The sequence below is a fragment of the Hyaloscypha bicolor genome, assembly GCF_002865645.1.
Source record: "Hyaloscypha bicolor E unplaced genomic scaffold K444scaffold_17, whole genome shotgun sequence".
NCBI classification, from domain to species: domain Eukaryota; kingdom Fungi; phylum Ascomycota; class Leotiomycetes; order Helotiales; family Hyaloscyphaceae; genus Hyaloscypha; species Hyaloscypha bicolor.
The window spans coordinates 146,854-173,419 of NW_020194519.1; the positions used below are offsets into that span (position 1 = coordinate 146,854).

Genomic DNA, 26,566 nt, shown 5'->3' on the forward strand with positions numbered 1-26,566 from the left:
GACAGCAGCACTCGCTGTAACAGCTACGACCCTTTTGACCATTCCAATAACGACTCAGCCAGCCTCTCCGCCTTCGTCTGCTTACACGACGAGGTTTCTTACTAGTTGCTCATGGAACATGATATTGCCCCATAACAGCTATATCAATTCACTAGAGTACTTGCACAATCGTTCCCATTACACTACCATCTAAACTCAAGAGCCTTAACAAGAAGTCTTACGGCAGGATTACAAAAAGGTATTGGTCGGAAGGCATGTCTATTCTTCCTCGCTGCATGGCCTCAAGGGTGAACTGGCTGACAACCACAGCCCCGGAGCAGCATTCGCAGCTCACGGGAACAACGGCTGGGGTTGGCCAGATCTCACCAATGAAGATACGCTGCTTTATATAACAACCGAGGGTATGGCGACGCTGGGTCTGTCTCCAGTTCCAATTTATTCTGCCCATGAAGCTTGGACAAATCTGACTTCAGATGACAACAGGTGAATCAATTCCAGTTTCAAACCAAAGAGGAACAACTCGTGAAACAAGCAAGTGTGGTACCGGAAAAGGCAATAGTTGCAATAGGGTGATCTTACTGCTGTAAGAGCGAGACGGTGCCGTCGCTCAACTAATAAAAGCAACTGGGCTCCGGGTGCGAACTGCCCCTGCAATTCATGATGATCATGGAGTTTGATGTGGAATTAAGGGGATGAGATAGAGGATAGACAGGACGGCTTTTGAAATAATGGTAATGTAGGGAGTACGTAAGTCAAGCAAAGATACTGGAAATAACCCTGAATTGGACGCATGAGAACTGTAATGATGAATATGCGTGTGGAAATTGAGAAATTGGGAAATTGATCTTGTGGCACGTGTAGTTCGACCGAAGTCCTGAGATAACTAGAGGTTCAAGTGATAAACTTTGACTCGAAACCGAGGAATGCGCAGATATTAATCGGGAACCTGAGGACTAAAGGACATTGAGCGAGGGATCTTCATTTCGCCCCTATTTTACCGAGGATGGGGATTCTACTGTAGCGAATATAGCCTGGGCTTTAACTTGGCCTCGCTTGATGAAACAGCGCACCCGCTACTTACTCACTGGTAATTTACGTTACTGAATCGACACGGAATGAATTTCATCTCCGCATTCCCATCGCCGGGCAGTCTCCGTGGCTTTCCTAAATTTGCTGTCGCTTGGCTTGAGAATGAGACCATCGCCAACCTGGCTCACTTGAGCGATTCAGCGACAAATGCAATATATCGAATGATCCGAATGTCAGAAGAAATAGGGAACATGCTCGGGAGACAGAGATCGGCCGCAAACCAGATCACCCCTGCATCTCCCGCGACTTCCTGAAAGACAGGGCCAGGGCTTGAAGGGGCATGGCCAGTGGCACACGTTGTTATCGCAATCTCTCATAAATCTCAACCGACATGGTTGCCCCACGCCGCACCGGCGACATGCTCACCTTACCCGACCTCCCACCATCCCCCTTAATTCCATTCTTGGGCGTACCCAACTCATTCCGCACACCGTCTCCGCAGTCGTGGCCCGCGATATCAACCCAATGATTTCCGCCCAGCGACAGCCCAAGAGCACATCGAAAACACGGTTCCGTTGTGGCGCTTGAAGCAAAGCCACATATGATCGGATCAAGATTGGAATGAGACCGGCGGACTGATTTGTCTAGCTGTGATGTGATGTGCCAGAATGCGTGACGGCAATAAAGAAGAGATCGTGCCTCCCTCGGACACGCCCTCTTCTCACCATGATGCTCAGGCAAGTGAGAGTCAGAGGGAAAGCGAAGGAAGTAGGGACGAACGGGTAGTCGAGTATCTGCGCCAGCGACTCGCGACCGTTGTGGCTGCCGGACTCCAACCAAAGACGGAACCTCCCGATGTCAGCGTGATTGAGCGCTCACATTTCTCAATGGATCTTGACGACGAGAGCGGGCTGGAGGATTGGAGTGGTGATGGAGGGAGTGAGCATAGCGGTGGTATGGGGCCCGAAGCAGCGTACCCCAACCTCCTCGCTGTGCCACGGGAGGACGACGAGCTCGATCCGGCGTGGATCATTGATCGGTACTGCAGTTGGCAGGAAGAGGATGTAGAGGACGCGATGATGGACGAGGGGGAGAGCAGTGAAGTTAACCGTCTTTTGAGTGAGGAGTGGAGGGACTGGAACGCGGGGAGAGAACGAGAAATTGGGATCGGCGAGGCTTCTGGCCGAGGAAGGCACTTTGGTGCGGATGAGAATTCGAAAGGTCGGTAGATCGTAATGGAATCAGGTGCATGTGATACAGTAGAGAGAATTTAGCTGATCATGTCTAGACTCTCTCACCATGAAGCGCCTTGCGAGAATCGCGAAGACAATGCCGGTTTTCACGCTGCCGCGCCTTTCGAGGAGTCCTTCTCCATCACCGTCTGGCGCATCTCCACGATCAGAGTCGATGCACGGTAGGATGTCCTCATCAAACACTCTCGTCGAGGCCTCCTCTCCTGCTACCCCGCCGATTCTAAGTCCCAGTCCCGGCATCCTCAGCCCTCGGATGATGAGTGGACGGGCAGACATGGAGCTACCAATTTTGGCCCTCGACCTGGTTCACGACAGCAGTTTTCACGCCACCACAGCTTTCCTCCTCGGTCCAGATTTTGGATGCGATGTTCTCAAAATGGCCAAGAGATTCCACCAAGGTCAAATATCAGTAAGAGAAAACACCAATGGCATCACGTCTCTTCCTCCAAGCCCTCGGCCCGATGGCTCGATCCTGCGTCCCATAAGCACCAACGAGGATCATGTCCTCAAGATTCTGGAGACCTTGGATATGTCATGGAAGGTCTTTAGATCAAAAGCAGCTGTCCAGAAATATCTCAACACCAGTGTACCCGCAGACGAGCCTTGGGATTTCGGCATCTGTTTTGATCGCGGGAATGGGACGCAACATTGCGTGGTCATGCATGCTCGAGGGATAAAGAGGACGTACACGGACCATTTGATTGTGCGTGAAGGAGTACCAGCCGGTAACGACGTGTTGGCGTCTGGATGCAAGCATTTATTTTGGTGGTGTCGACCACATCCGCAATGGAAAGAAGCGAATTTGGAACTCCGAGCGAGGGCAAAGAATCTGGAGGAGCATTACGAGGAGGCTAAGAAGCGACTCGAACAGTTCAAAGAGAGGAAGGCTGGATGGATGAGGGTTGCATTACAGCAAAGTTACACGCAGTTACTGCTCGATCTTCCCGAGCGCAATCGAACGACAGGAAAATTCAGCATCCATTCCATGAACACCGTTCTCCAGCTTGCTGAGATCTCAGAACTCTTGGAATTTATGTCGGAAGCGGATGATTGGAATGCAGAACTGGTCAGGCGGCGAGCGAAACGGCTGGGGCGCGAGTCAATACATACTTGCCATGCCAGATACCGGCATTCACAGCTTCTCTACAATATGAAGGAGTATGATCGAGCTAGAGATGTTTCCAGGGAGAATTTGACCATTCTCAAGGATTTCGACAACACGTATCCATTGGTGGCAAAGCAGAACATTCTTGAGTGTGCGATCGCGATGAAGCGGAAGCGTATCGATCAGGCTTTGGAAGTGGTGGAACATCTATGGTCGATTGAGACGAATCACCCTGGAGATCTGAAGACGAAGGAGATGGCGCTTGAGATCCTCTATGCCGCACACTCGTACAAGCGCGAGTATGCTGAGGCGGAAGGTTATAAACGGAAGCAAATCGAGATGTACGAGGGCGGATATGGAAAGCATAGACAAAAAGGCCAGTGTTATTACTACCTAGCCGTATGCTTACGGAGACAAGAGAAGTTTCTCGAGGGTGTGGAAGCTTCGAAGAAGGCAATTTCGACATACAAGGAATGCCTGGGAGCTGCAGACGAAGATATATTTGACGCCACTCAACTCCTTGGTAACTGTCTCTTTGATCTGAAAGAATGGAACAAGGCAAGATTCTATATCGATAAAGCCGTGAAGGGATATACCGTCGCTCTGGGATCGAAGGCAGACAAGACCGAGAAGGCGAGAGAGACTTTGAGAGTCTTGGAGAAGAATGCGCGGATTAAGCAGGGCCTTGCTGAGAGATTGGCGCAACAAGCAGAGAAGAATAAAAGGATGAGGAAATTCTGAGACTATAAAATCAATAAAACTCTTCAAAAACAAAAGAAAGGGGAGTGGATGTTGAAGTTCTTGGCGTCTGACGCCTTGGCAGTCGGAGCGCCGAAGCTTCGCCTCCAAATACTTTATCGCGACGGGCGAGCTCCATCCTCTCCAACCGTCACAATCGACAGCCTCACAAGGACGAGTAACATCCTCCGGCGCCAAAATGATATCGGCGTACAATTGGGGGCTCGGCACATTCAATCGAGTCATGAAGACATCATTTCGGCGTTCAATCGATGCGCCGCGGTGGGCAAGCTGGAAAATGCCCCACTGTTGATAACAGTGACACTTCACCGTTGAAAATGTTTATATAGCAGGCCTCGCTCTTCCCGTGGCTTCTTCTAACCAATATCGATCACATAGACATTTGCCAACATGTCTGTCAGCGTTTTGGGCGCAGCTCAGTACGTTCTGCTTCCGCCTCAAGCCCCAACCTGGAGACTAACGCCTCCACAGACAAGACTCCATAGTCACTACCCAAGATGTAGCCACTCTCGCAACGAAATCCGGGATCACAATCCCGCCCTCCGAACTCAAAGACTGGTCCGCCCTACTCTCCGGCCTCAACCACTGCGCGAAAGAAATCCTCACTCTGGAAGACTACGGGCCAACAGTCGACCTCTCCGTCTATCCACGAACAAACATCCACCGACCTGTCGGACCTACAGATACAGATCACGGCGGATGGGCATGGAAGTGCGATGTGCGGAGCACGAACCCGAAGAGTGATGAGCTGGCTGGACGAACAATTGCGATCAAGGACAATATTGCCGTCGCGGGCGTGAAGTGTACGAATGGGACGGGAGGCAAGGTTGGAGAATGGGTGCCGAAGGTGGATGCTACACTTGTCACGAGGTTGTTAGATGCTGGTGGGATTATCAAGGGAAAGGCTGCTTGTGAGAATAACTGCTTTGGTGCTGTGAGGTATGATACCCACCCAAATACCGTCTCTCAGTTTGCCGGAGCGTTTGCTAAACGTCTGTTCTCCTCAGCGACACCTCAGTGACAGGCCCCGTTCACAACTCCTACGCACACGCCTACTCAACAGGTGGCTCCTCCTCTGGCTCGGCCCGCCTCCTTGCCTCTGGTGCTGTAGACCTCGCAATCGGCGCAGACCAAGGCGGCTCGATCCGACTCCCGTCCGCGAACTGTGGTGTTGTTGGCTTGAAACCAACATGGGGACTCGTCCCCTATACCGGCTGCATATCCCTCGAAGCTACAATCGACCATGCAGGCCCCATGGCAAGAGCTGTTCAAGACTGCGCTACACTGCTCGAGGTAATAGCTGGTAGTGACGGGATCGACGATCGTCAGCCTTTGAATTGGCCACATGGGAAAATCAAGTTCGGACAAGAAGTGCGGAAACATGTTGAAGGCGGAGGAGACCTGCCCTTGAAAGGGACGAAAGTTGGGATCCTAAAGGAAGGTTTCGAAGACCCGATGACCGACCCCAATGTCGCAGCCGCCTCACGAGCCGCAATCGCCAAGCTGGCCGAACTCGGTGCGGAGGTGAAGGAGATCTCGATCCCGCTGCACAGAGACAGCGGCATGATCTGGATGGTCGCCCTGCCCATGGCGGGCACAACCCAAGGTCTGCTCTCCAATCCAGCGGGAAGAAAACAACTCCTGTACCCTGACCGCTGTGAGCTCGTTGGCTCGCAGCTATCGCAAGAAGCGTTCGATGCCCTTGGGCCCGGCGGGCAGAACATTTACTTGCGTGGTCTATTCTTGCAGGAGAAGTTCGGCAGCCCGTTACACGCGCGCTGTACCAATCTCCTTCGCAAGCTGAACGATGAATACGAGGCTGCGTTCAAAGAGGTCGATGCCCTGGTAATGCCGACGATCGTATTCCCGCCTGTCAAGATTGAAGAGGGTGGTGGCAAAGGTCTGGGACCGCTGAAGATGCTAAGCAGGACGATTGGCGCGACGTATAATACCGCTACGTTTAATAGTACGGGACACCCTGGGCTGAGTCTCCCGGTGGGGTTCGTGCCGGCGAGGGATGATGGGAACGTGTGGTTGCCGACTGGGCTCCAGATTGTGGGGAGGAAGTGGGAGGATTTGACATGTCTTAAGGTGGCAGGAAGTTGGGAGAGGAGGAATGATTGGAAGGGGTTGAGGTATGGCAAGGGTGCTTAGAAATGTGCGCCCCTAGACTCGAATATAGATAGATAGATTGAGTTGAATGAAACAGAAAACTCGATTGATTTGAACTACATTGTTAAGAATAGATAGATCGGTGATCTCGAAACATGTGCCGGAAAAAATTACAATGAATGTAGGAGGCTCCTTTCCCGCAGGAGCCAGGAGTTAAGAATTTGAGCAAAGTAAACCAAAGCAAAGTACCGCGACGCCCCCACCATTTATATCCGTAGATAAAAATAGCCGCATCCCATGCTCCCCATATATCCATGCTTCCTTCCTTGGTATATCCCATGCATACCTCCCATGAAACGCATCCCATCAAATCAATCAACCGCCGGAAAAGTCGTATATGCAGCGAAAAGCATGCCCCAGCTCAGAATCCACCACCTCAAACGGTCTTCTTCCCCTCCTTCTTTCCCCCAGACATCTCCAAGTTCTTCCAATCCCTCCAATCATTCTTCCAATCCGGCTCCTTCCACCTCCACCCCTCGCCCCTACACACGCGATCCACCTCACTCCTCACCATCGGGAACACGTCTTTATAACTCTCCCTCCCCATCCAGCAATCCAGATGTCCGTAGCCGCGCACGACCTCCCTGCTATAGCCCTCGGTCCCGAACGCATCCCTGAGGATCCCGTACGTCTTCTCCGTCGCTTCGGGGGTGAGGACCTTGTTGTCGGAGCCCGAGAAGAGGAAGATGGGGATGCCCTTTAGGCGGCGGAGGTTGGAGGGGCCGGTGAGGGGCGTGAATAGGGGGCCGTTGCAAGTTACGGTGCCGCGGTAGCCTTGCTGCATCAGCGTGTGCAGGAGCGTCATGTTGACGCCGCCGAAGAAGCGGTTTATCTGTCTGTGGGTTGCCTGGTTTAGGTTTCTGTGGTTCCAGAGTCTGTTCCCGTTAGCACCGCCATCCCCTCGTGGAGGGGGAGGGGGGTTAGAACTTACCGCCCGAAAACCAGAGAGCAGCGATGACAGGATACGTTGTTGCAGATTTCTTCCCTAGAGTCAGGATAAAAGCGCAGGATCTGATTGACCAGTTGTTGGAAGTACGAATCATCTCGTGTTGAGGAGCAGGAGAACCACGAGCCGCCGAACATGGCGTAGAGTTTGTCGAATGGGATGGGGCCTGCGAGGACTTTGGCCATGTTTAATGTTGACCAGATGGGATGGCAGAAGACTTGCGAGCAGGAGATTCCTTTCACCCACTCCGCTGGAATGGTTCCATCGAGAAGACCGCAAGAATAGGCGACCGAGCCCATGCAGTGAGCGATCGTGTAGACGGGGTCCGGACCATGCTCTTGGCGGATCCATTCATAGCATGCTTTTATGTCGAGACGAGCATCGTACGTCGTCCAGTTGTTTTCAGCAACCATGAGCTGGCAGATCCGATGCACGGTAACGAAAACCCTATACCCGGCCCTGGTAAAGTAATTGATAGCGTTAACCTCGATCGTCGGCAGCGCAAAGATCTGCTGGTCCACACTTGCACCAGGAATCATAAATAAATTCTTCGTTTCAATGCCCGGAGCACGGGGCTCCCAGACATGGAGAAGGGTCTGCACGCCGTCGATGGCGACGATCTTGATTGTTTGGTCCGGGGAGGTGTCATTTATGTAGCCCGAGTAGGTGACGGAGGGGTATTGCTGCCAGGTGAAGGGGGCGAGGAACAGGGCGGCGGAATGCCGGGCAAAGAAACTCATGAAGGACATTGTGGAGCTCACTTTTGCCCATAGATTCTTGCCAGACGGATTGAGAGTCAAGATCTCAGACAAAAAGTCAGAGGGACGGATGTGCAGCATGCCTCTTCCGAGGACCTTGCCCGTTCGCGTTTCTGAGATTGTGACGTAGAGGGTTGAGGCTGCGGTCCAGAAACGGATGGGGCCGAGGGCGACAGAGGAATTGACGACTTTGTATCCGTGGAAGTGGTAGTCGATCCCTTCGGTAGATGTCATATCGAAGTCATAGGTTAGGTTGCGGGTCCCTGGTGCTTGTTGGTCGATGCTGAAGAGGTGGAAGTCGCCGCGCTGCACCATGAATGGACTCCCTTTGAGGCCGGCGCAGGTGAAGGTTCCTGTTAGCATGGCTCGGTGGTCGGCGCGATTGACTATCGTATGTGTATCCCATGCTTTGACGCTCAAGAAGAATCGAGCTTCTTCGCACAGACCGCGAGCTGTCCTCGCTGCGGTTTGGTAATCTTCGATTTTGTCGCCTTCGAGACCTTTTCCAACGTGAATGTATCCCGACATGACTTCCGAGAATCCGAAACCATTGGCTTTGGCAGCCCTCGTGGCTTTGACCAAGTCTGTAGCGTCGTTGACCTTGTTGGAGTTCCTTCGTTGTATTGCTTTCTTGCCGCCAACGATTTGGTATGGTTCAGCGAAGAGATCCAAGACCTCGTTCTTCGTCTTCAGATCGATCTCTTCAAGGATTCTGTATTTGGCAGCATACTCAACGGACCGTTCAGCAAGCGCCGTGATGGTTGCGAAGGGATTGACTCCAAGGGCTGTTGGGATGACCGCTCCGTCCGTGACAATCAGGCCATGGTGTGTTTCTTCACCGCGACCAGTGAAGACTTCTCCATAATGATTCGTGACACCGTGCTCTCCCGTTCCGTCTCTACTCATGCAGGCACCTCCAATTGGATGAACAGTAATTTCTTGCTGGCCCAATGCTGCATAGAAAGGACTGTTGACAAAAGTACCACCAACGGCTTGAGTGGCGCGCTTCAACACATCATTGAGATACTCGACGTGCCCACTCCGTCCAACGCCAAGGAACTCCAGAACAATCTTGTCATCCTTGAGAGTTAAGCTTGCTTGATTGGAGTCATGGCTCATGATGAGATAGGTCTGAGTCCTCTCAATACTGCCTTTGGAGAAATACGGTCCAAGAAAACGGCTACCTTGCTGAGCTAACACATGCTTGACCTTTTCAACCAAGCCCTCACCCTGTGGAACCTGATTGCCCGGCATCATTTCCAACATTGTTTGGAACAACGGGGCGAGTGCTTTAGGAACGGCACCTTCCTCAATGACGAACCCATCAAGAGGATTATCTTGATCGCGACAATCTATCACGCCCGTGATCGTTGGCCCAACCGGCTTGTATGGAGAAGGGTATTGGCGTCCAATGGCATTGACTTCGGTGTCAGTGTTGTACCCAAAAGCCAAGATATCGCCGTTTCCACTCATGTGAAGACCAACTTTGTCGCTCATTGTAAGACCAAGTTTCTTGCTTCGCAGCAGGATCTCAGTCGTGCCGATACTTCCAGCTCCAAGGAAGACGCATTCCCTTGCATGAACCCACATCAGGTCTTCGTAGAGGTTGTCTCTGAAAGCACTGCGCTCGCTCCCATGCCACGCGAAGAAGACCAGGTAGCCTTCGACCTTCGGATCGGGATGCTTCTTGATATATCTCACTTCGCACTGGCAGAACATTTCTGCTCCCCAGTTCCAAGCATCAGCAAGATAGTTGACAAGTGTGCTAGACTTGCTTCCATCGTTGACTCCCGTGCTGTCCATGCCAGTCAGAGCAGACGGATACATCTCAACTCCAGTACTGTTTGGCCCACCCTTGAATCGAGTCGTCTGAGGCACACGCTTGAATTTCTCTTTCCACCCAAGAGCTGCAGCTTGCCTCTCGAGCATGGCCAACTTTGGTAGTTCCGGCCAGTCCTTGGGATACTCTTCAGGCTCGAGGACATTAGATGCGCGCTTGTAATAATCCTCCAGCTCTTTCACTCCGTTTTCGCGGATCTCTTTCGGCCAACACGGCAGCCTCATCGTCCCATCATCTGCTTCGAGGAAGACATTCGCGTTCAGCAAGCTGGTTCCACCGAGTCCGTTGCCGACGAATGCATTCTGTCCCCTGCCACAGATGAGATGATAGAGACCAGTTGGGTCACCAGCTTCCACCATTGCGCCTGTGAGGAATCCAGGAGCAAAGTCGCCTGAGACGTGGAGCTGCTTCACAGCGTCCACGAACCCACTTGGGTATTCTCCAGGCCACCTCTCTTTGCCTCTCTCAAGTAGACAAACAGATTGGCCAGCTCTAGCCATGCGGCTGGCTGCAACACTACCACCATATCCAGACCCGATCACGACACAGTCGTACTCGTTCCTGAGCAATTCAACAGGTTTCGAGATTCGAGGGAATTCTTTAGTGCTTGGATCATCAGTGTAAGATCTGATCTTAGCGTGAGCTTTCGATTGTGGGCCGTCGGCTTCAGTGGTGTGGGGACCGAAAGCTGGTATTTCATGGGACTGGTCCACAGGCACGGTACGGGCGTGCCGGAGTCCAGTCGTAAATGTATATTCATCGATACTGCCATCGACTCGGAAGTGGGAAGAGTTGCCCTTGTTTAGCGGTAGTCTTGATTCCTTGGTGCCATTGAGGTTGATAACCTGAGCTTGATTCCTGAAGCGAACTTCTGAAGCCGTGGAAGTTCCACTGGTGCCATTGGTAAGGTTGTGTGGTTGAGGTGTGACGGCACGTACGCCATCTGTAATCTGGTTTGGATGATCCCAGAGATGGTGGTCAGGTGCCGGACTTGGGAGATCCTTCGGTATGGAATTTGGCACGAGGTTCAGAACTTCATTGAATGAAGTGATCGGCCCAAGACAAATGATTGCAGGATCCTTTGGCATGTAGAGTGACATGCAGATTGGAACTGACACGATTAGGAGGGATGAATAGCTGTGGAATCCGGCTTCAATCTTGACTTCTGCCACCGATTCTGGAATACAGCTGAGCCATCTCAGAAAGAGGTCTGAAGAGAGATCTCCAACCTTGAAATCCTCTTTTAGACGAATTGCAAATGCAATACGCGGTGTATCTCCTCGAGTAGACGAGGTATGGAACGCTCCGTTGGCATTTGCGGGGTTCGGGTGTAATGTAGAAGGGGTATCCGCCTGATGAGCTGACAGTTGGATACTCCGAGGTAGGTACGGATCCTCCTGTGTCAATTGCAAACAAGCAGGTACAGCCTCTTCTTGTCCTGTTTCGGCCATTCGACTTTGAACGCGGCAGTAGATGTTGTGGAAAAGGTTTCCAACCGAGAAATACGGCAATTTGCTCAACTCTCGGAACTCGGTCTCCAGCTCACGGGTGAAGGAATATGCTTCGAGGTGGCTCACCACAGATCTATAGGCAGATGCCGCAATGAGCTCTGTTACCCCATTACCTTGGTTGTTGTTTGCCGTCCCTACGTAAGGACAGTCCAAGAGGATGAGAACGTCACTTCGTGCAGCCTCCAAAGACTTTTGAATGCCACTCCAATGGACGGGGTATCCGGATTTCTCGGTCTTGCGACCACTGCTATACATTAGCTCCGGCACAAAAATTGAGAGAAGGTAGATGCAAAAGGATCAACGAACCTCGTCAAAGCCAAGTTCTTGTTCTTGATAAGTTGAGTCTGTCCAGCATAAAATACAATCTTCAGATCATCGTCACTATCACCACCTAATCTGACGAAATCCAATATCTTCTGAGTCGTCGTAGCCTGGCTGCCTTCTGAAGGGATCATCCAAGATTCGACATCAAAATGATAAACGTCCTTGAAGACACTAGACAATCTCGAGATTCCAGACACCGCTGAACCTTCCACGCCCCAGCTCAGCATCAGCACATAAACCTTCGAGTATTGTAGTCGACCATCACTCGGGAATATCGCCTTTGCCGCAGCATTCAGGCCTTCGCCGAACTTTTGCAAGCCTATCTGCGCTTGCCATCTCTCGAATTCTTCCAGACTCGGTGGTGTAGTATTTCGGCTTGGGTATTCCTGCTCGGATTCACTCGCAATGCCTTCGCCTTCATCGGCGGTGGCTACCTCGGTTTCATGAGCATCTGTCATCGTCTCTCACCTCCGTGCCCACCTCAGGTAGACTTCAGGCAAAAACGTCGCCTCTCCGTGCCCGGAAATTCAGTGCGACACCAAATAAGATGTGAGGGATGACGTTATCGAGACAGTCGAGGTGCGGTCTTCGAACGTGTCGCAGGTGCGACTTTGATGGTGGGGTAGTGATACTTTGTCGTTTGAGTGTCAGTCGAAGGAGCCTTACATGGAGGAAGTGAGTGATTTATTTCAGGAAGAAAGCGCTGACGCTTGGAGAAGTTCACAGCCTCGTCAACCACGAGGAGGGCCGAGGTGGTGCCCGACCAAAAATGCAGCTGTAGGGGCGGGATCAACGGCGCCAAGCCAGAGACAGTATATTTATCGCGGCTGAACAGAACTTCGCAGATAGCAGGGGACTAGATCGCGCGAAGAAAAGATTGACCTGGAACAGAACCTGAAAGGAAGCAATGCTGACGAAGATGACATTCAAATGAGCCAACCATCGGGGTGAACCCATTTAAAAGTCAAGGCCCCAGGGCTGATGAATTCGGAGCTGACAGCTGGATCTGGCCAATGCGACTCACTGAAGCCCATGTCTCTGGCCCTCGAAAGAGGTGGTGATGGACGCCAGCATCGGGGGGGCAGCTCGTGAATTGACCACTCACGGCGCGGGATGGTGGGGAATGCAGGACTTGGGATCCAGCCCGGGATGACATCGTCCCAGTGGACACTTGGCTGGGATCCCGGTGAGCAAGTCGAAACGGGGGGGGGTTATTTCAGCCGCGCTGAAGAAAAAGAGAGTGCCTCGGTGGAGAGTGTGTGGTTGGGGGAGAGGGGGACGACCACTGGGCCGTGGTATTGAAGGATTCTGAACCTCCGGCCACTGGTGTTTATCTTCTTTCTCTTCAGCCTGCGTATCTGCTACAGTACCACCGTACGCAGTGGGCATGTCCTGCCATGTGATAACCACCAGCCATCACTGTATTGCGCACCAGTCAGGGCCACTGACGGACTTGCTTTTGTACGCAGTCAAAGCCGAGCCGTGCGGGACCTGCCCTGCAGCGGTCAGCTCGTCCGGAAGACGGCGGAAAGGCGGAAAGGCGGAAAGGCGCTGGGAGCGGGCCACTGAGTCTGAGTGAGTGGTTGCACTGGTTGGCATGGCGTGGTCGCCGTGGTGATATGCAGCTACAGTACGGACGTACGTTGTACTAGTAAGTTGCTTCATGAATCATGTCGCTGTGCGTGTCCGGTTGGGTGAGTGGGTGGGCGAGTGGGCTGGTGGGCTGGTGGGCTGGTGGGCTGGTGGCGTCTTCATCTGTGCTCGTTCTGTACGACGGCGTCCCCGTTAGGGCCAGGACGGCCACGACCAGCCGGGGCCTCGTACAGGAACATAAAGGTGGCCCGATCCCTCTCGGGGAGGTAAGCCGGGAGGTACCTGAAGACTTCGAAAATCAATCGATCTCTTCCATCACCCGGTCGCATCGGCGAGCATCAGACGAAACAACAGCCAAGAAGAGGTTGAGAGCCGGAAGGAAGAGTTGGGAGGAAGAAAGATGTGGTCCAGAGAAATGGTTTGACTGCTGCTAGCTAGCGCAGTCACGCCTCATAAGCCTCGAGGCTTGGTTCTCACCCGCGACAGGTTGACAACAAATTCCCCTCTGTTCTCACCAGCTCCGTCTCTTCCTTTTCCCGGTCAGCACTCAATGTCAACTGCACGTGGGGCACTTCTCAGGGTGTACTCCGTAGGAGTCTTTCTTCCCGTATTCCTCTCCGTGTTATCTGTTCTGAACCTCCTCGCGGACATCTGAAGCTGGCTTCAAGTGTTGTATGCAACGATGTTCGCGGGCGAAAGTTCGAGGAAAGCAAGGTGCTTGATCCAGGATTCCGGATGGATTTACGCTTGCAGGAGCACTTCTCTTCGAGTCAAATAAGAATAGATTTGTTGAAGTGAAGGGTGAAGGGTCACGCTGCATGGCGATCTGCCGGGCGGCTTCCCGAATGGCTACACAACTCTAAGCACACCCCGACTTCGCAATCCTCTATCTGCATCCCACACTTGAGCGAGCTCATTCTTCCCTTCGAGAACATGGGACAAGAGCAGCAATTGCCGAAACGGGCGTCACACTCTGGCTGTGCCTCAGACAAGCTTATATCACGTGTACTCCACCCGACACGTTCCAGAAGCCATGATTGGGGGCCATTTCCTCATGCCCCTGGCTATCTTTTCTTGCCTTCTTTTTGCGAACTGCAACAAATCTTTGCTCTCGGCCCTTTCTTCCCAATCTGGGACCATTTCTATGCCCTGCGGGAGCTATGATGGAGGGCGGCCCGAAAGTTTAAACAGACCAGAGTTAAAGTCATGGCATCCAGCACCGAGAATCATGCCTATTGCTTATTTCATCCGAACTCTAAAGATCACTTCCAATGAGGGTGCCAGCTACTCCAGGCACCAGCCAAATCCCTGGAAGTCATATGACGTTACCCCTTCGAGGCTCCAAAAGACTCATCGCATATGGCAACTCCATCTTTTATATTATCAACCTGTCTGCCGCCTACCCCGAAAATACCCTCTCCAGGCTCGGCCTCTCCTCACTCACTCACTCACTCACTCTCTCTCTCTCTCTCTCTCTCTCTCTCTCTCTCTCAAAATGGTCGAGTCACTCCGCATCACCGAGCCTCGTCTCCTAACCGACATCACAGCCAAACTTGCGACCCTCAACCTCTCAGCACCTGAACCACCACCAACGACACTCGTTCTGCTCCAACCCCTCGCCAACGCCGCCACACTCGCCGCATGCCTCCCCACTTCCCGCTCAACTTCCACCCCAAACCTCCAATACCTCGACATCCAGCCACTCAGCCTAGCATGGCGACAGGCCGTCATCAAAGCCCCGCCGATGCGGGATCTTGTATTTGATCTCCGTCTCCCTCTTCTAACCGCAACCTCTGCATCTTCTGCATCAACCACCTCGGGCGACGGGTTTCGAGGAGTCCCCAGAGTCCCAAGAGTTCAAAGAGTACAAGGAGTGCAAGCCCTCCCTCTTCCAAGCTCAACCCCTACATCTTCCCCCGAAACCACCTCCACCTCCGGGGTTCAAGGCGGACTCCAAAAACTCTATTGGGTCACGGCGGTCCCGCGCGAAGGCGGCCTTGCGGTCCCCACGAGAGATGTGATGACGCTTATTGTCACGATTGCGACGGGAATCAGGATGAGGGTGGGGGGCGACGTGAGGTTCGGGCTTGTGTTTGATGGGAGGGAGGGGGTGACGGGACGGGCGATGAAGTTGTTGAAGAAGCAGCTGGGGGCGTTGGAGAAGGAGTACAAGAAAGGTGGTCAGGGGACGGCGGAAGAGGGTGAGGGTGAAAGTGGGGAGCATTATTGTATGGAGTTGCGGATTGAGAGTCTTGAGGCTTTGTGCGCCCTAGAAGGAGAGAGAGGATAAGGACAAGAAGATGGCGGAAAAGGGTGAGGGAGAAAGAGGCGTGGATGATGAGGGGCTATGTATCGTGGGGAATACGGCGGAGGGACATAAACACAGAGTAAGTCAGCGTGCCCAGAGCGTGGTCTGCCAGCCCTATGAAAGTCTAACGTTATTTTGGCGTCTCATTATATACTCAAAGCAACAAGTCCCAGTTCAATGACAATAAACCATCTCAAGCACAGCCCAACCCTGTCTCCAGCATTTCTAGGCATATACAGCACATATGTACTATTCGCTCCAGTCGGTGAAGCCACCGACACCGCCCCGTTGCCAAAAACTGTGGAAGTGGGGGTTCAAGGACGGTTTGCGCTTGGCCGATCGTGGTACCGTTGATGACTGTGACGATTTCTGTGGAAATATCGGTGGTGGTGCCAATACTCGTCCTTGTGGGGACGAGAATAAAGGTGTGTTTATTTTGGCCGCCTGTTTCATCCCTGCTCTTCCCGCTTATCGCACGCTTGAGGACAAGAAGGGCCTTTACCGCTGTATCTTGTACTTTACGTCCTTAATTCAAGTGCTTCAAACACTATTCACTGGTCGCTTTTGTTGTTGCACTATACATAACTCTTGAGAGCGACAGTGAATTTATTGTCTAATGCGTCATACCTGTACCATAAAACCGGCAGTACAATTAAAACAGGCAAGTGCTGGAACTTCTGTGCCGAGTAAACTGCAGACAAAGACCTACGCACCAAGGGAACTTCTTTGTGAAAGAGACCTCCTTTGTGCGATGAATTCTCGAGATCGTTGTTCTGCTTATCAAAGAAGTCTTCCTGAACAATGGCCTTGTACATGCTACACCACAACCCCGTGGAGTTGAATTGGGCTTCCTCTGGCTAGCATATAGCTTTACCGCTCCAGCGCCCAGATTTACCAATACAATTTCGATCAACTCCAGGGATCCCTATATAGGTGTTGTTAGTTGGAACGAGTTCTACAATGCAACACCAACACCACCAATCATATCCAGTGACGGGACCTAACCACGCCGCTGCCGTCCCAAGACCCGCACTCCGCCGTGTCAAGGGATCGAATGCTCTCCATGCTACAATCTCAATTCCTCATGAGATAGCGAGTTCATCTGCAAGTAGTGTGCCGGCACCCGAACCAGCTCGGATGAACAAATCACCTTCCCAGGTGCAGGTAGCCGAACCCACCCAGCAAGCTATTACCGCATCCGATCCACGACAGATATGCATGTCTCCAGTCGAGGAAGGTCAGTCCCCCTCATATAAAATGGAGGACATGGAATCCAAAGAAACCCAAGAGAGCTGTCAGCACCTCCCACCCAACCTCTCATCCATCTCATCTGTGCTCAGCATCCCCTCTCCCACTCCCTCGCCATCTCCATCCTCTTTTGGGCAAAAGACGCCAAGTGAGAATCACCAAGCCTTAGACCTCGGCGGCCTCGCGGTCCCAATCACCCCTCCCGCGCGGCCACGCGGCTTGGATGTCGTGCGCAGTGTGAGCATGCCTGATGTGTGGAACAGGCAAAGAGTAAAAAGGTCTTGCATCTTCCGCTTTCGAGGTGAGCAGGTAAGGAGGAATAGGCTTTCAAAGCGGATGCCTGGGGATCTGTCGAAGGAGGTGGAAGTGGAGCGTGCTCTTGTGCCAGCTAACGCCGTATGTGAGGTTCTCCAGAGAAGGGTTGATGGGCTGGAGCAGAGGATTGTAGAGCTGAGAGCGGAGTTCCAGGAGGAGAAAAAGATGAAGGTGAGTGAGGATAGGAAAGGAGGGAGTTATAGGGACCATCGGATAGAGGAAGGTAAGGAGGTTGGGGTTCTAAGAGTGGAGTTGGTGGAGCAACGTGGAGTGCAAATGCAGTTGCAAGGGAGCTCAGCGAGTGCTGAACTTGAGCAGGGCCCGGGTTCTCAGAAGAGCTCTATGATGGGAAAGGTAGGCAGCACTTTGGCGTTGGAGCATGGTGTCCATACGCAAGATCCGAGCAGGCATAACCAAGAGTATGGATGTCTATCGTCGATTCTCCATGAACAAGAACTTGCAGGTTCTTTCCCAGAAATGCCTGGCCGACAAAGCTCCTCCCATCCTCGGGAAAGTGTCGGGAGTGCAGAATTCATCCATGAGCTGCCTGCAACGCCTTCATATGAACTCCTTGTCCGTCCAATTAAAGAGCATGAGGGGACAGCGGAATCAGTGCAGCTAATCCTGACTTACGGGCTCGAGTCTGAGATACCTTACCAATTGTCGGATGTGGATTGTGCATTTCTTGGGCTCCCTGAGCTGTTCGCATGGACTGATGTTGACGAACAAGACGCCAAACCCTGTGCTGCGGAACTCGAGGCTGGTCCATCTTTCCATGGAGCTGATAAGTTTAGGGAAAAGGGTTGGGAGACATCAATGTCTGCTCCCTGGGCACATATTCACATGAATCCATGATAGTTTGAGAAGATTGTGGAAGAAGAATTTCGTGTGAGCCTCTGAGACTGCGGTCAATCTTGCCCGTGCGAGCTTGAAGAGTTCGAACTCAGATGCAACCGATGATTTGATATCAACTGGAATCCCTGAGGCGAAGTGTCAAGCTTGCAACTCGGCGCAAGGTGAGTTTCGTTTCACTTCGCATCAGCTGTTAGAATATATCGCGTACCATATTCTATGGCATTCAAGCAATTTTCTAAGAATGATGTTCAACTCGTCTTATATAAAGCGTAAAATAGATCTTTTTCGTTCCCTCTATCATATATTAGTTCTTCCTTCTCCAAAGTTAGAGTAGCCTTTTCCATTTTCATAGTGAAAGCCAAGTTATCGAGCGTGGAGTCTCATATCTTCTCGGGGGGTCCCCATACCTGGAGTGCCAAATACTCCGTAATCCAACCACTGCGTCTATCAACAGAACCTCCTTCGCCCTCGTTAAAAGTCTGTTCAAATCCTTAACAACCCCCTGTCGGCGATTCCACAAATCCCCCAAATACCTAATCAACTCCCTACCCTTTTGAATGGGAATATTCTCTCACAAGGCTCGACCCGGCAGCGAAACCCTTTCCTCCACTGCAAACAGCAGCAATCCAAAGCATGATGATGGGTCTCTTTCAGTCTCCAGGGGAAACTGCTTTGTGCAGACGTCCACACATCGCTTCCAGGGTTCCCATTGAAGGCCTTCGGGCACCGAGATGATATCGATTGCTGGATTCCACCACACGTCTCTCTGCCCCTTTTGATTTTCAACAGCGAACTTTTTATACCAGTATACTGCCATCGATTCTCGGGACTCCTTGCAGACGTTGAGTAGAGAAGGCGTGATAAGGTCGTCTTGGGAATGGCAGTGCGTTATAATAAGGTGGAGCTGGTCTCTCGGGGGTCTCCATCGTGAAATGTGTGCGTTGAGAAAGATCAATGGTAATGTTTTACTAGCAGGCATAGAGACCGAAACGGTAGAGGGCACACCTTAACGTCAAGATGCGGAGTTGTATGGCTTGTTGCCAAATCTGGTGGGAAGGCGGGGCAGAGGGAAGATATGGGAGAAGACATGGCTTTCTCCTAAAGAGGGATGAGTTCTAAGACTGTAGAAGTTGCTTGTAGTGAGGAAGATAGGAGGCTACATTGGCCTGACGTGAGGCGCCTTGCAGGCCAGGTAGGTTCGGCTTGCGAACCACAGCTGCACTTTAGATCATCAAAGATCATCAAGCTGCAACCACACATCGTAAGTTTCGAAGATAGCTAACAACTTAAGAGTTTATCTTCTCGCCATTCCCTTACAAGCAGCATTCTAACATGAAAACCTCTTTTGGACCGAAATCACGTGATGCGTATGCTGATGCCTGAACCCCAGGTGGATTCTCGCGCCTCATTCCTGCACGCTGGATGCCTGTTCATCTAGGCGGCAGCATGTGCCGCCAATACCGAAAATTTTTGGCATACCTCTCTTCTACCTCACGATCTCGTGTCCCACTCTCTCAAACCTCTTGCAGACTTCGAATGTGTGCTTAGCAACTACACCAGCTACGCCGACCTTCACGCTCTCCTATATTCCTGACCATTCAACATCCACGGTTCTCAGCATCAAGCCATGCCTTCCTCTGAGTCCGACGAGTTTGAAATAATCAACGAGCTCGAAGCCAGCCTCTCGCCAGAAGAGCTTGCGAAAGTCCAAGAATGGCTTCAATCTACGGACTACGAAGCCCAGTCGAGCGAATTCCATCGCCACCTATCCTCTCAAGCTCCTGGGACTGGTCTTTGGATCTGCGAGACCTCAAAGTACCAACAGTGGCAGGAGTCGAGTGAGCATGGAAGCTTGTGGATCAAAGGAGTTCCTGGTGCTGGGAAGTCAGTGACTGCAGCCTCGATGATCCAGCATCTGCAGAAGACCGAAGGTGTTCCGGTGTTGTATTTCTTCTTTCGCTATATCCTATCAGCCAACAGACGTCCCCGAAGTTTGGTTCGAGATTTCCTGGCACAACTACTTCCCTTCAGTATTCGTCTCCAAGCAACCCTGCAACCACTGATTGGTAACCCGCTGGACGACTTTTCCGATGAGATATTGTGGGAGTATCTATTGACAGGACTATCTTCCGTTGACAAGGCCTACTGTATCCTCGATGCACTGGATGAGATGGAGTTACTTCCCAAAGATAGCTTTCTCGTTCGACTCAATAACCTAGCCACCTTTCGGCCAAAGGCTGTGAAGCTTTTGATGACGAGCAGACCAAAGCAGTACCTGCAAAGCAGCTTGAGAGACACCTCGATTGTTCATATCAGCCTTGAAGATGATCTGGTGGGGCAGGATATTGCCCTATTCTTGTCATATCGCATCAACGGACTGCTTCCAGGGGATGACAAACAAGAATTGCGAAAGTCTCTCGTTTCTGCTATTTCGGAACGATCTAACGGTCTTTTCCTTTATGCACGACTTCTGCTTGATCAGATCATTCCTAATCTGGGATCAAAGCAACTAGATGTCGAGAAATTGGTAGAGAGCCTCCCCGTCGATTTGGAGGAGATGTATAACAGCATGCTCTTTCAGCAGGCTGCCTCTCTCAGAATCGACATTCAGATCCAGGTCTTCCTTCTCGAACTAGCCACGCACTCATCCCGGGCCCTGCGACTGAATGAGATGGCAAGTGTACTTGCTTCTGCTTTTCCAGCTTCAATGATGCCAGACGCCCCAAAGGCCATCGCCAGATCCGCATGTGCACCGCTTCTCGAAATCCTGGAAGATGAAACTGTTTCGGTCATCCACCACTCATTCACAGAATTCCTGTTGAACCACGATCGAATCAAAAATAGATTTCACAACAACACTCCACGATTTCCCGTACTCAACCCAGACCAAGCCCACAAAAAGCTGTCAGTCATCTGCATAGACTACCTTGGAGCTGGTGGTCTCAGAGTACATGCCGATGATGGAGTCTCACAATCCAGTACAGCGGTAGACTCTCCCAAGTATCGCGACCCCTTTGGTGACGAAGGTCAGGAGACTGATGGGTATAATTACCAAGAGTCAAAGCTACGATATCCCTTTCTAGAATACGCAGTTGGTAACTGGGCTTTCCACGCTAGCAAATACGACTTCGAAGACGACAAATTTTACACATCGATGGCAAACTTCCTGGATCCTGACAGCTTGGATTTCAAGAAATGGCTGAAGCTCGAATGGATGAAAGGAGTGGAGTCTTCAAAAATTGAAGCTCCGACTCCGCTGCATGTAGCCGCGTTCGCTGGTCTAACGATGTATGCCAAAAAGCTGCTCGAAGAAAAGGTGCCGGTTGATGCTCGCGATGCCGAAGATCGCACGCCTTTACACTGGGCCTGCGCACGAGGCCATACCTCAATGGCATCACTTCTGCTCAAGAATGGTGCAAGCGCTGATCCAGAAGATATTCGAGGTGTAAAACCAATCCACGAGGCAGCGAGGAGGAACCATGCCGCAATTGTGACTGTGTTGCTTGAGGCTGGTGTCCATCCACTCACTCCAAAGACAAAGGAGAACATCAAACGACACTTGAATTGCGGAGATGTCTCAACCAAAGGAGAAACCGCTGTGGAATATGCATGGCTTCAGGGGCATACGGATACGATAGCCGCTATGCTGCCATTTCTCACACCTGAAACCTTGGAGGAATTGTTCTGCCAGTGCTGCCGTTATGGAAAGTTTGAGGCGGTACGAGCTATTCTCAAGGCCACTGACGTGTCACCCAACTCAAAATACAGTGGCGCCACGGCGCTGTATCTTGCATGCCGGGCTCAGAGTGTCGGGATTGTGGAGCTCCTTCTAGCCAAAGGAGCCGATGTGCATCAGACTTCGGAATGGAAGATCACGAATAGAAACGCGTGTGGCGCACGAGTTAGTCAGGAGCCTTTGAGCCTGCCTATTCACGGTGTAGTGATGGGCTGGGGGAGAACAAACAACATTGCTTGTCAACAAATCTTACGTCTGCTGCTCAATGCCGGGGCAGATATTGAAGCTAAAGATACCTATGGAGACACGACCATACATTTTCTATTTAAAGATCGCAACCGTCTCGGGGCCGATCTTGTTGTCGTCAGCGGCATTTTACAGGCTGGGGCAAATGTGTTGGCAGTCGACGAAGAAGGCGATTCGGTGCTTCATCGATGTCTTCAAAGGACAAAAGACGTCAAAATGCTAAAACTTCTCTTCGAATATGGTGCACGTGCAGATGTTCTTGGCAAGGGTGGAAACACTCTTCTGCATATAGCAATGAGAAGATATTCATCCACGGTAGATGTTATCAATCTTCTTTTGGATATGGGGGCACGTTGTGACGTGAAGAATAACGCCGGCATCACGGCAATAGAATACGCCGCGGAAAGGCAGGGGTGCAACCTGGAAACATTCACATCATTCCTTCGGTCCTGTGCTGATGCAGAAACGATCAAACGCTGCACGTGGAAATTGTCCACGTGGATGGATAAACAAGATACACCCGGGTATATTCGCGTGCTCCAAAAGTTTGGTGTGTCGTTGGAAGATCGTGATAGCATTGGAGCGACTGTCTTGCTGAGAAGTGCGAAGTCTAAGGAGCTCTTTTCTGCTTTCATTGAATGTGGCGCGGATCTGAAGGTCGTTGACTCCAAAGGCAGAGGGGTTCTTCATTATTACACCTCCAGTAGTCCCTACGGTGAACCTCATGAATGCCTTCAGAGACTGGAAGAAATGGTAGACATGGGCTTGGATCCAATGCAAGTAAGTGTTGCAAAGCCTCGGTTGCCCAAGGAGACCTCCAAGGCAATGCTAACTTGACTCTAGGTCGATTATGAAGGAAATAATTTGCTGCATCTGCGTGCAAAGATCTATAAAGGTGATGAGGTCGACGACTTGTTCATTCAGAAACTCCTCGACTACGGGATTTCGGTCAAGTCAAAGAACAATGAAGGCATGACTCCGCTTCATGTCCATCTTAACAATTGGGATGCCAGTATTTCGACGAACGCTGTCCGAAAACGACTTGATGAGCGTTTCCATGAGCGCCATGAAATACCTTTACTAAATTTGTTTCGGAGGTAAACTTCACTCATTGCCCCAGATCAGCCCTCAAATTTGAATAATGAATCTAATTTTGACGAAGGAACAAAAAATCCGTCGATATCAATGAAGCTGATTCGGATGGAGTCACTGTGTTCCATTTAGCTGCGTTACGTTCCGAAACCCGGATGTATTATTTGCTCGGGGAAGGTGCAGATCCAACCTTGTTGACCAAAAAGGGGCGAAACGGTCTTCATCTGGCTTGTCGAGCTCGTCAAAGCAACGTCATCGGATATCTTTGTCAAGTGAGTCGTCTTATCCGTACCCTATCATCTCCCCACAGATCCCCATCATACTCTCCAACCTGAAATCATCCTCTCCATACTCACACTTTAAACACAGCAATCCCAGCTAACTATCTTTGATTATAGTCATACCCGATATTGCTTAACCAACAAGACGAATACGGGAGAACTCCTCTTCATGACGCTTGCACATCAGGCCAACCAGACTCAGTTCGGCTGCTTCTCAACGCCGGCGCAGATATCACCATCACCGACAGGAATAAGAGAACACCTCTTCACGCTTGCGCTGAATTTCCCAACGAGCAGAGGTTGTGGGAACTATTGATGCATCCAAATGACACATCTGGTCAGGTTCTTCATGATCGGTTCAGACCAGCAACCCAAACACCACTCGCCTGGGACGACTCGTACGCTTTGAGACCACAGGGTGGTGACGAGGCTATGAATAAGAAGTATCTTAGCATTGGCCTCGTTGTCAAACAACTCCTTTCGGCTGGGAGCGATGTCATGGCTGACGACTCTCATCTTCAAACCCCCTTGGACCTCGCTCTCCAGTTTGACTGTCAGGGGATGATCCAGGCCCTCGAATTTGCCGCTCCGCTTCTCAGTAAAAAACATTACCTGAAGCCCGAGGATCGAAGGCTTTCAACTCTTCTAGCTCTGAAGGGTTTAAATGTTTCACCTTTGTCAAAAATGGACCTCATAGATCCATTGCGTGATTATATCTTCCGGAACCTTTCGACATGTCTGCCCTTCCTTACGTTCGACGATATTGAGTGGATAGCAAAGAATCGTGGTAACATTATAGGATTTGACGAGGCGAAACCTATTCAGTCCTCAGAGCAATCCTTGTTGCACATTACTGTCTCGAACGGTCTCACCCAGCTGGTTGAGAGTTTTGGTGCCCTGGCTTGTTTTAACGATGACCCCAAGATTGTCATGGAGCGGATTCATGAGCAATTATCTACAGATACAAAATACAGCCCAGAAGTCGAAAATTTAACACCGATACTCCATGTAGCTTGCGCCAGAGAGTTGCCAAACATGGAAATTGTCGAGGTGCTCGTTGCCAAATGTGGTGTTGATGTCAACGCGCGCACCTTGGCTAGACCCCAGAGATGGGCAAAGATAGCCGAGTGCGTCGAAGGAGGGACTGCTCTGCACGTTCTCGCAAAAGCACGGTACAACTGGCAACTCGAGGCAATCAATTACCTTCTCCAGGGGGGAGCAAAGATTGACGCAGTTGACGAGAAAGGGGAGACACCACTTCACATAGCCTGCACAGGAACAACCTTTGCAGCTATGAATTGCCAAGACGATGTGTACGGATACTGGAGAATTGAAGTGGTCAAAATACTTCTCCAATCAGGAGCCGACGTCAATATCCTTGACAAGGACGGCCTTTCCTGTCTTCACAAAGCCAGCTCATCCCCTCAGATCATGAGAATCCTCCTGGAACATGGTGCAGATCTAACTGCCGGGAAGCTCTCGCCAGTTTTCTCAGCAATCCAAATCCAATGCCTCGAAACGCTTACCATTCTGCTCGACGCTGGTGTGAGCCCCAACATTGTAGATCCCAATACCGACGGTGAGGGCTTCCAACTCCACTACAAAGCCAAAAACGTCGCACGTACTGCGCTTTTCTACGCGTCGTTTCCCAATCTGCACAACCAAAGAGACGAGCATTCATCTCCATTGGTGAAACTACTAATCGAGCGAGGAGCAGACATCTACGCTGCATTGAATGGGAAACAAACTCTCTTACACTACGTCTCTGAAAACGCAGATTTCGAAATTGTTTCTGCATTCCTCGACTGCGCGTCTAAGGTCAACATTGACTTCAACACTCGAGACTCGCTTGGGCGGACAGTTCTCATAGCTGCGTGTGAATGGATGGAATGTCTCCCAGGTTACCAACACAAACTCCGGTCCCCAAAAGAAACAGCTCCCTTCCTCCGAACTCTTGATTTTGGTGCCGATCCACGGATAGTTGACAACGAAGGCCGAAATGCGCTGCACCACCTCCTCGATAACCCTGGAATGGAAGAAGACGCTATCATTCAATTCCTCGCCCACGAGTCAGCCAACGAGTTACTGCATCGCAAAGATGGAGACGGCTTCACGCCTCTGAACTGTGCTCTACGTTTCCTTCGCCCAGCAGTGGTTGAGGTCATGATAACAATGGGTGTAAACTTACTGAGCGCCGATCCAACGGGTGCCACAGCTCTTCACCGTATAGCTGAGCAGTGTCTTCGTTACCGATCTCCTTGCAGAAGAAACAACTTCGTTCGAGACCACCAGCCTGAGTACTATACCGGTGCACTCGCCCTGTGGAAGAAGTTCCTCTCTCTGGGAGGGTCCATCAACGTGCGGGACAACAAGGGAGCACCACCACTGTTCTATTTCCTGTCATCTGCGGAGCGCGACCAGTACGATGCGCCTGAAGACTGGTGCTGCCATCTACAGTACTTCACTACTTATTTCCATGAAGATGTGACCAAGGTTCTAGACTTTGGTGCGAAGAACATGAATGGAGAGAATGCTTTGCATGTTATTGCGAGGAGGGGGAAGGAGAAGGTCTATAGGAAGCACGGGCAGGATCATGATCATGTCCCAACGCATGATAAGGAGTTGTATCAGTTTTTTATGAGGAAGGGGTTGAATCCTTTGGAAGAGGATGGGAATGGAAGGAGTAGTCTGGATGTTGCAGCCGCTTGCGAGCAGAAGGGTATTCTGGAGTTGTTTCAGTATGGGAAATAATTCCCTTGGGGGTTGTGTCAGGGGTTTTTTCCGGCGGGTTATGAGATTGGTTGTGCTCACGAGACGATTAGGTTCTTAGCAATGCTTACATATTAGATGGATGGTGTATTCAAGAAGACAGCGGGGTACTCTGTATAGAGTGGAGACGTATTTTTTATAAGAGACTATGTACTCTTTTATTTTAAGAAGGTACTAAATATAATATATATAATATAAGTATAGAAAGCTATTATAATTGGCTAAGTAGTCGATTAGTTAATACTAATTTCTTAAATAAGACTTATATTCCTTAAGCTCCTTAATACTTCTCAAGTTATAACTATTTAAAAACTAAAGAATTATTTTTAAAACGTTTTTTAAAAGGCAATATAAAGCAGCCCTAAAGTATTACTCTTAAACTAGATATTTAGAAATAATATAAGACTTATAAGCGTAATATATTAT

The 26,566-nt window shown here is 50.9% G+C and overlaps 8 protein-coding genes across 8 annotated transcripts; 5 read left to right on the plus strand and 3 right to left on the minus strand.

Moving 5' to 3' along the window:
- Positions 1-1,697: 1,697 nt before the first annotated feature.
- Positions 1,698-4,128, plus strand: K444DRAFT_625307 (uncharacterized protein; the record flags this gene model as incomplete). The annotated part of the gene is made up of 3 exons (XM_024882511.1): positions 1,698-2,250; positions 2,318-2,586; positions 2,824-4,128. 3 exons carry the CDS (start codon positions 1,698-1,700, stop codon positions 4,126-4,128), a joined length of 2,127 nt encoding a protein of 708 aa, XP_024741545.1.
- Positions 4,129-4,167: 39 nt separating this feature from the next.
- On the plus strand, positions 4,168-6,357 carry K444DRAFT_608344 (amidase signature enzyme). Its single transcript, XM_024879363.1, has 3 exons — positions 4,168-4,565; positions 4,618-5,085; positions 5,154-6,357. Exons 1-3 carry the CDS (start codon positions 4,537-4,539, stop codon positions 6,298-6,300), a joined length of 1,644 nt encoding a protein of 547 aa, XP_024741546.1. The 5' UTR covers positions 4,168-4,536; the 3' UTR covers positions 6,301-6,357.
- A 337-nt stretch (positions 6,358-6,694) lies between these two features.
- Positions 6,695-10,950, minus strand: K444DRAFT_519689 (FAD/NAD(P)-binding domain-containing protein; the record flags this gene model as incomplete). The annotated part of the gene is made up of 2 exons (XM_024873981.1): positions 6,695-7,193; positions 7,250-10,950. The coding sequence occupies 2 exons, from the start codon at positions 10,948-10,950 to the stop codon at positions 6,695-6,697; spliced, it is 4,200 nt and encodes a 1,399-aa protein (XP_024741547.1).
- Positions 10,912-12,155, minus strand: K444DRAFT_519772 (uncharacterized protein; the record flags this gene model as incomplete). Its single annotated transcript, XM_024873988.1, has 2 exons — positions 10,912-11,620; positions 11,680-12,155. Coding segments are annotated over 2 exons (1,185 nt in total), but the record flags the coding sequence as incomplete, so codon positions are not given.
- Positions 12,156-14,779: 2,624 nt separating this feature from the next.
- Positions 14,780-15,448, plus strand: K444DRAFT_491862 (uncharacterized protein; the record flags this gene model as incomplete). Its single annotated transcript, XM_024873213.1, has 2 exons — positions 14,780-15,059; positions 15,171-15,448. Coding segments are annotated over 2 exons (558 nt in total), but the record flags the coding sequence as incomplete, so codon positions are not given.
- A 765-nt stretch (positions 15,449-16,213) lies between these two features.
- On the plus strand, positions 16,214-18,016 carry K444DRAFT_705120 (uncharacterized protein; the record flags this gene model as incomplete). Its single annotated transcript, XM_024888099.1, has 1 exon — positions 16,214-18,016. Exon 1 carries the CDS (start codon positions 16,559-16,561, stop codon positions 18,014-18,016), a length of 1,458 nt encoding a protein of 485 aa, XP_024741550.1. The 5' UTR covers positions 16,214-16,558.
- A 224-nt stretch (positions 18,017-18,240) lies between these two features.
- Positions 18,241-19,312, minus strand: K444DRAFT_608350 (uncharacterized protein). Its single transcript, XM_024879364.1, has one exon. It carries the CDS (start codon positions 18,993-18,995, stop codon positions 18,588-18,590), a length of 408 nt encoding a protein of 135 aa, XP_024741551.1. The 5' UTR covers positions 18,996-19,312; the 3' UTR covers positions 18,241-18,587.
- A 142-nt stretch (positions 19,313-19,454) lies between these two features.
- K444DRAFT_203628 (ankyrin) lies at positions 19,455-23,297 on the plus strand. The gene is made up of 4 exons (XM_024871015.1): positions 19,455-22,778; positions 22,842-22,901; positions 22,969-23,095; positions 23,161-23,297. The coding sequence occupies exons 1-3, from the start codon at positions 19,644-19,646 to the stop codon at positions 22,972-22,974; spliced, it is 3,201 nt and encodes a 1,066-aa protein (XP_024741552.1). The 5' UTR covers positions 19,455-19,643; the 3' UTR covers positions 22,975-23,095; positions 23,161-23,297.
- Positions 23,298-26,566: the final 3,269 nt, after the last annotated feature.

Excerpts from the sequence above, each read along its gene's own strand:
- K444DRAFT_608344 (XM_024879363.1), top strand. The coding sequence starts at position 4,537 with ATGTCTGTCAGCGTTTTGGGCGCAGCTCA. Across the intron at positions 4,566-4,617 it reads AGCGTTTTGGGCGCAGCTCA|ACAAGACTCCATAGTCACTA; the intron begins GTACGTTCTGCT and ends ACGCCTCCACAG. Across the intron at positions 5,086-5,153 it reads AACTGCTTTGGTGCTGTGAG|CGACACCTCAGTGACAGGCC; the intron begins GTATGATACCCA and ends TGTTCTCCTCAG.
- K444DRAFT_608350 (XM_024879364.1), bottom strand. The coding sequence starts at position 18,995 with ATGCCTGCTAGTAAAACATTACCATTGATCTTTCTCAACGCACACATT.
- K444DRAFT_203628 (XM_024871015.1), top strand. The coding sequence starts at position 19,644 with ATGCCTTCCTCTGAGTCCGACGAGTTTGAAATAATCAACGAGCTCGAA. Across the intron at positions 22,779-22,841 it reads TGGGCTTGGATCCAATGCAA|GTCGATTATGAAGGAAATAA; the intron begins GTAAGTGTTGCA and ends ACTTGACTCTAG.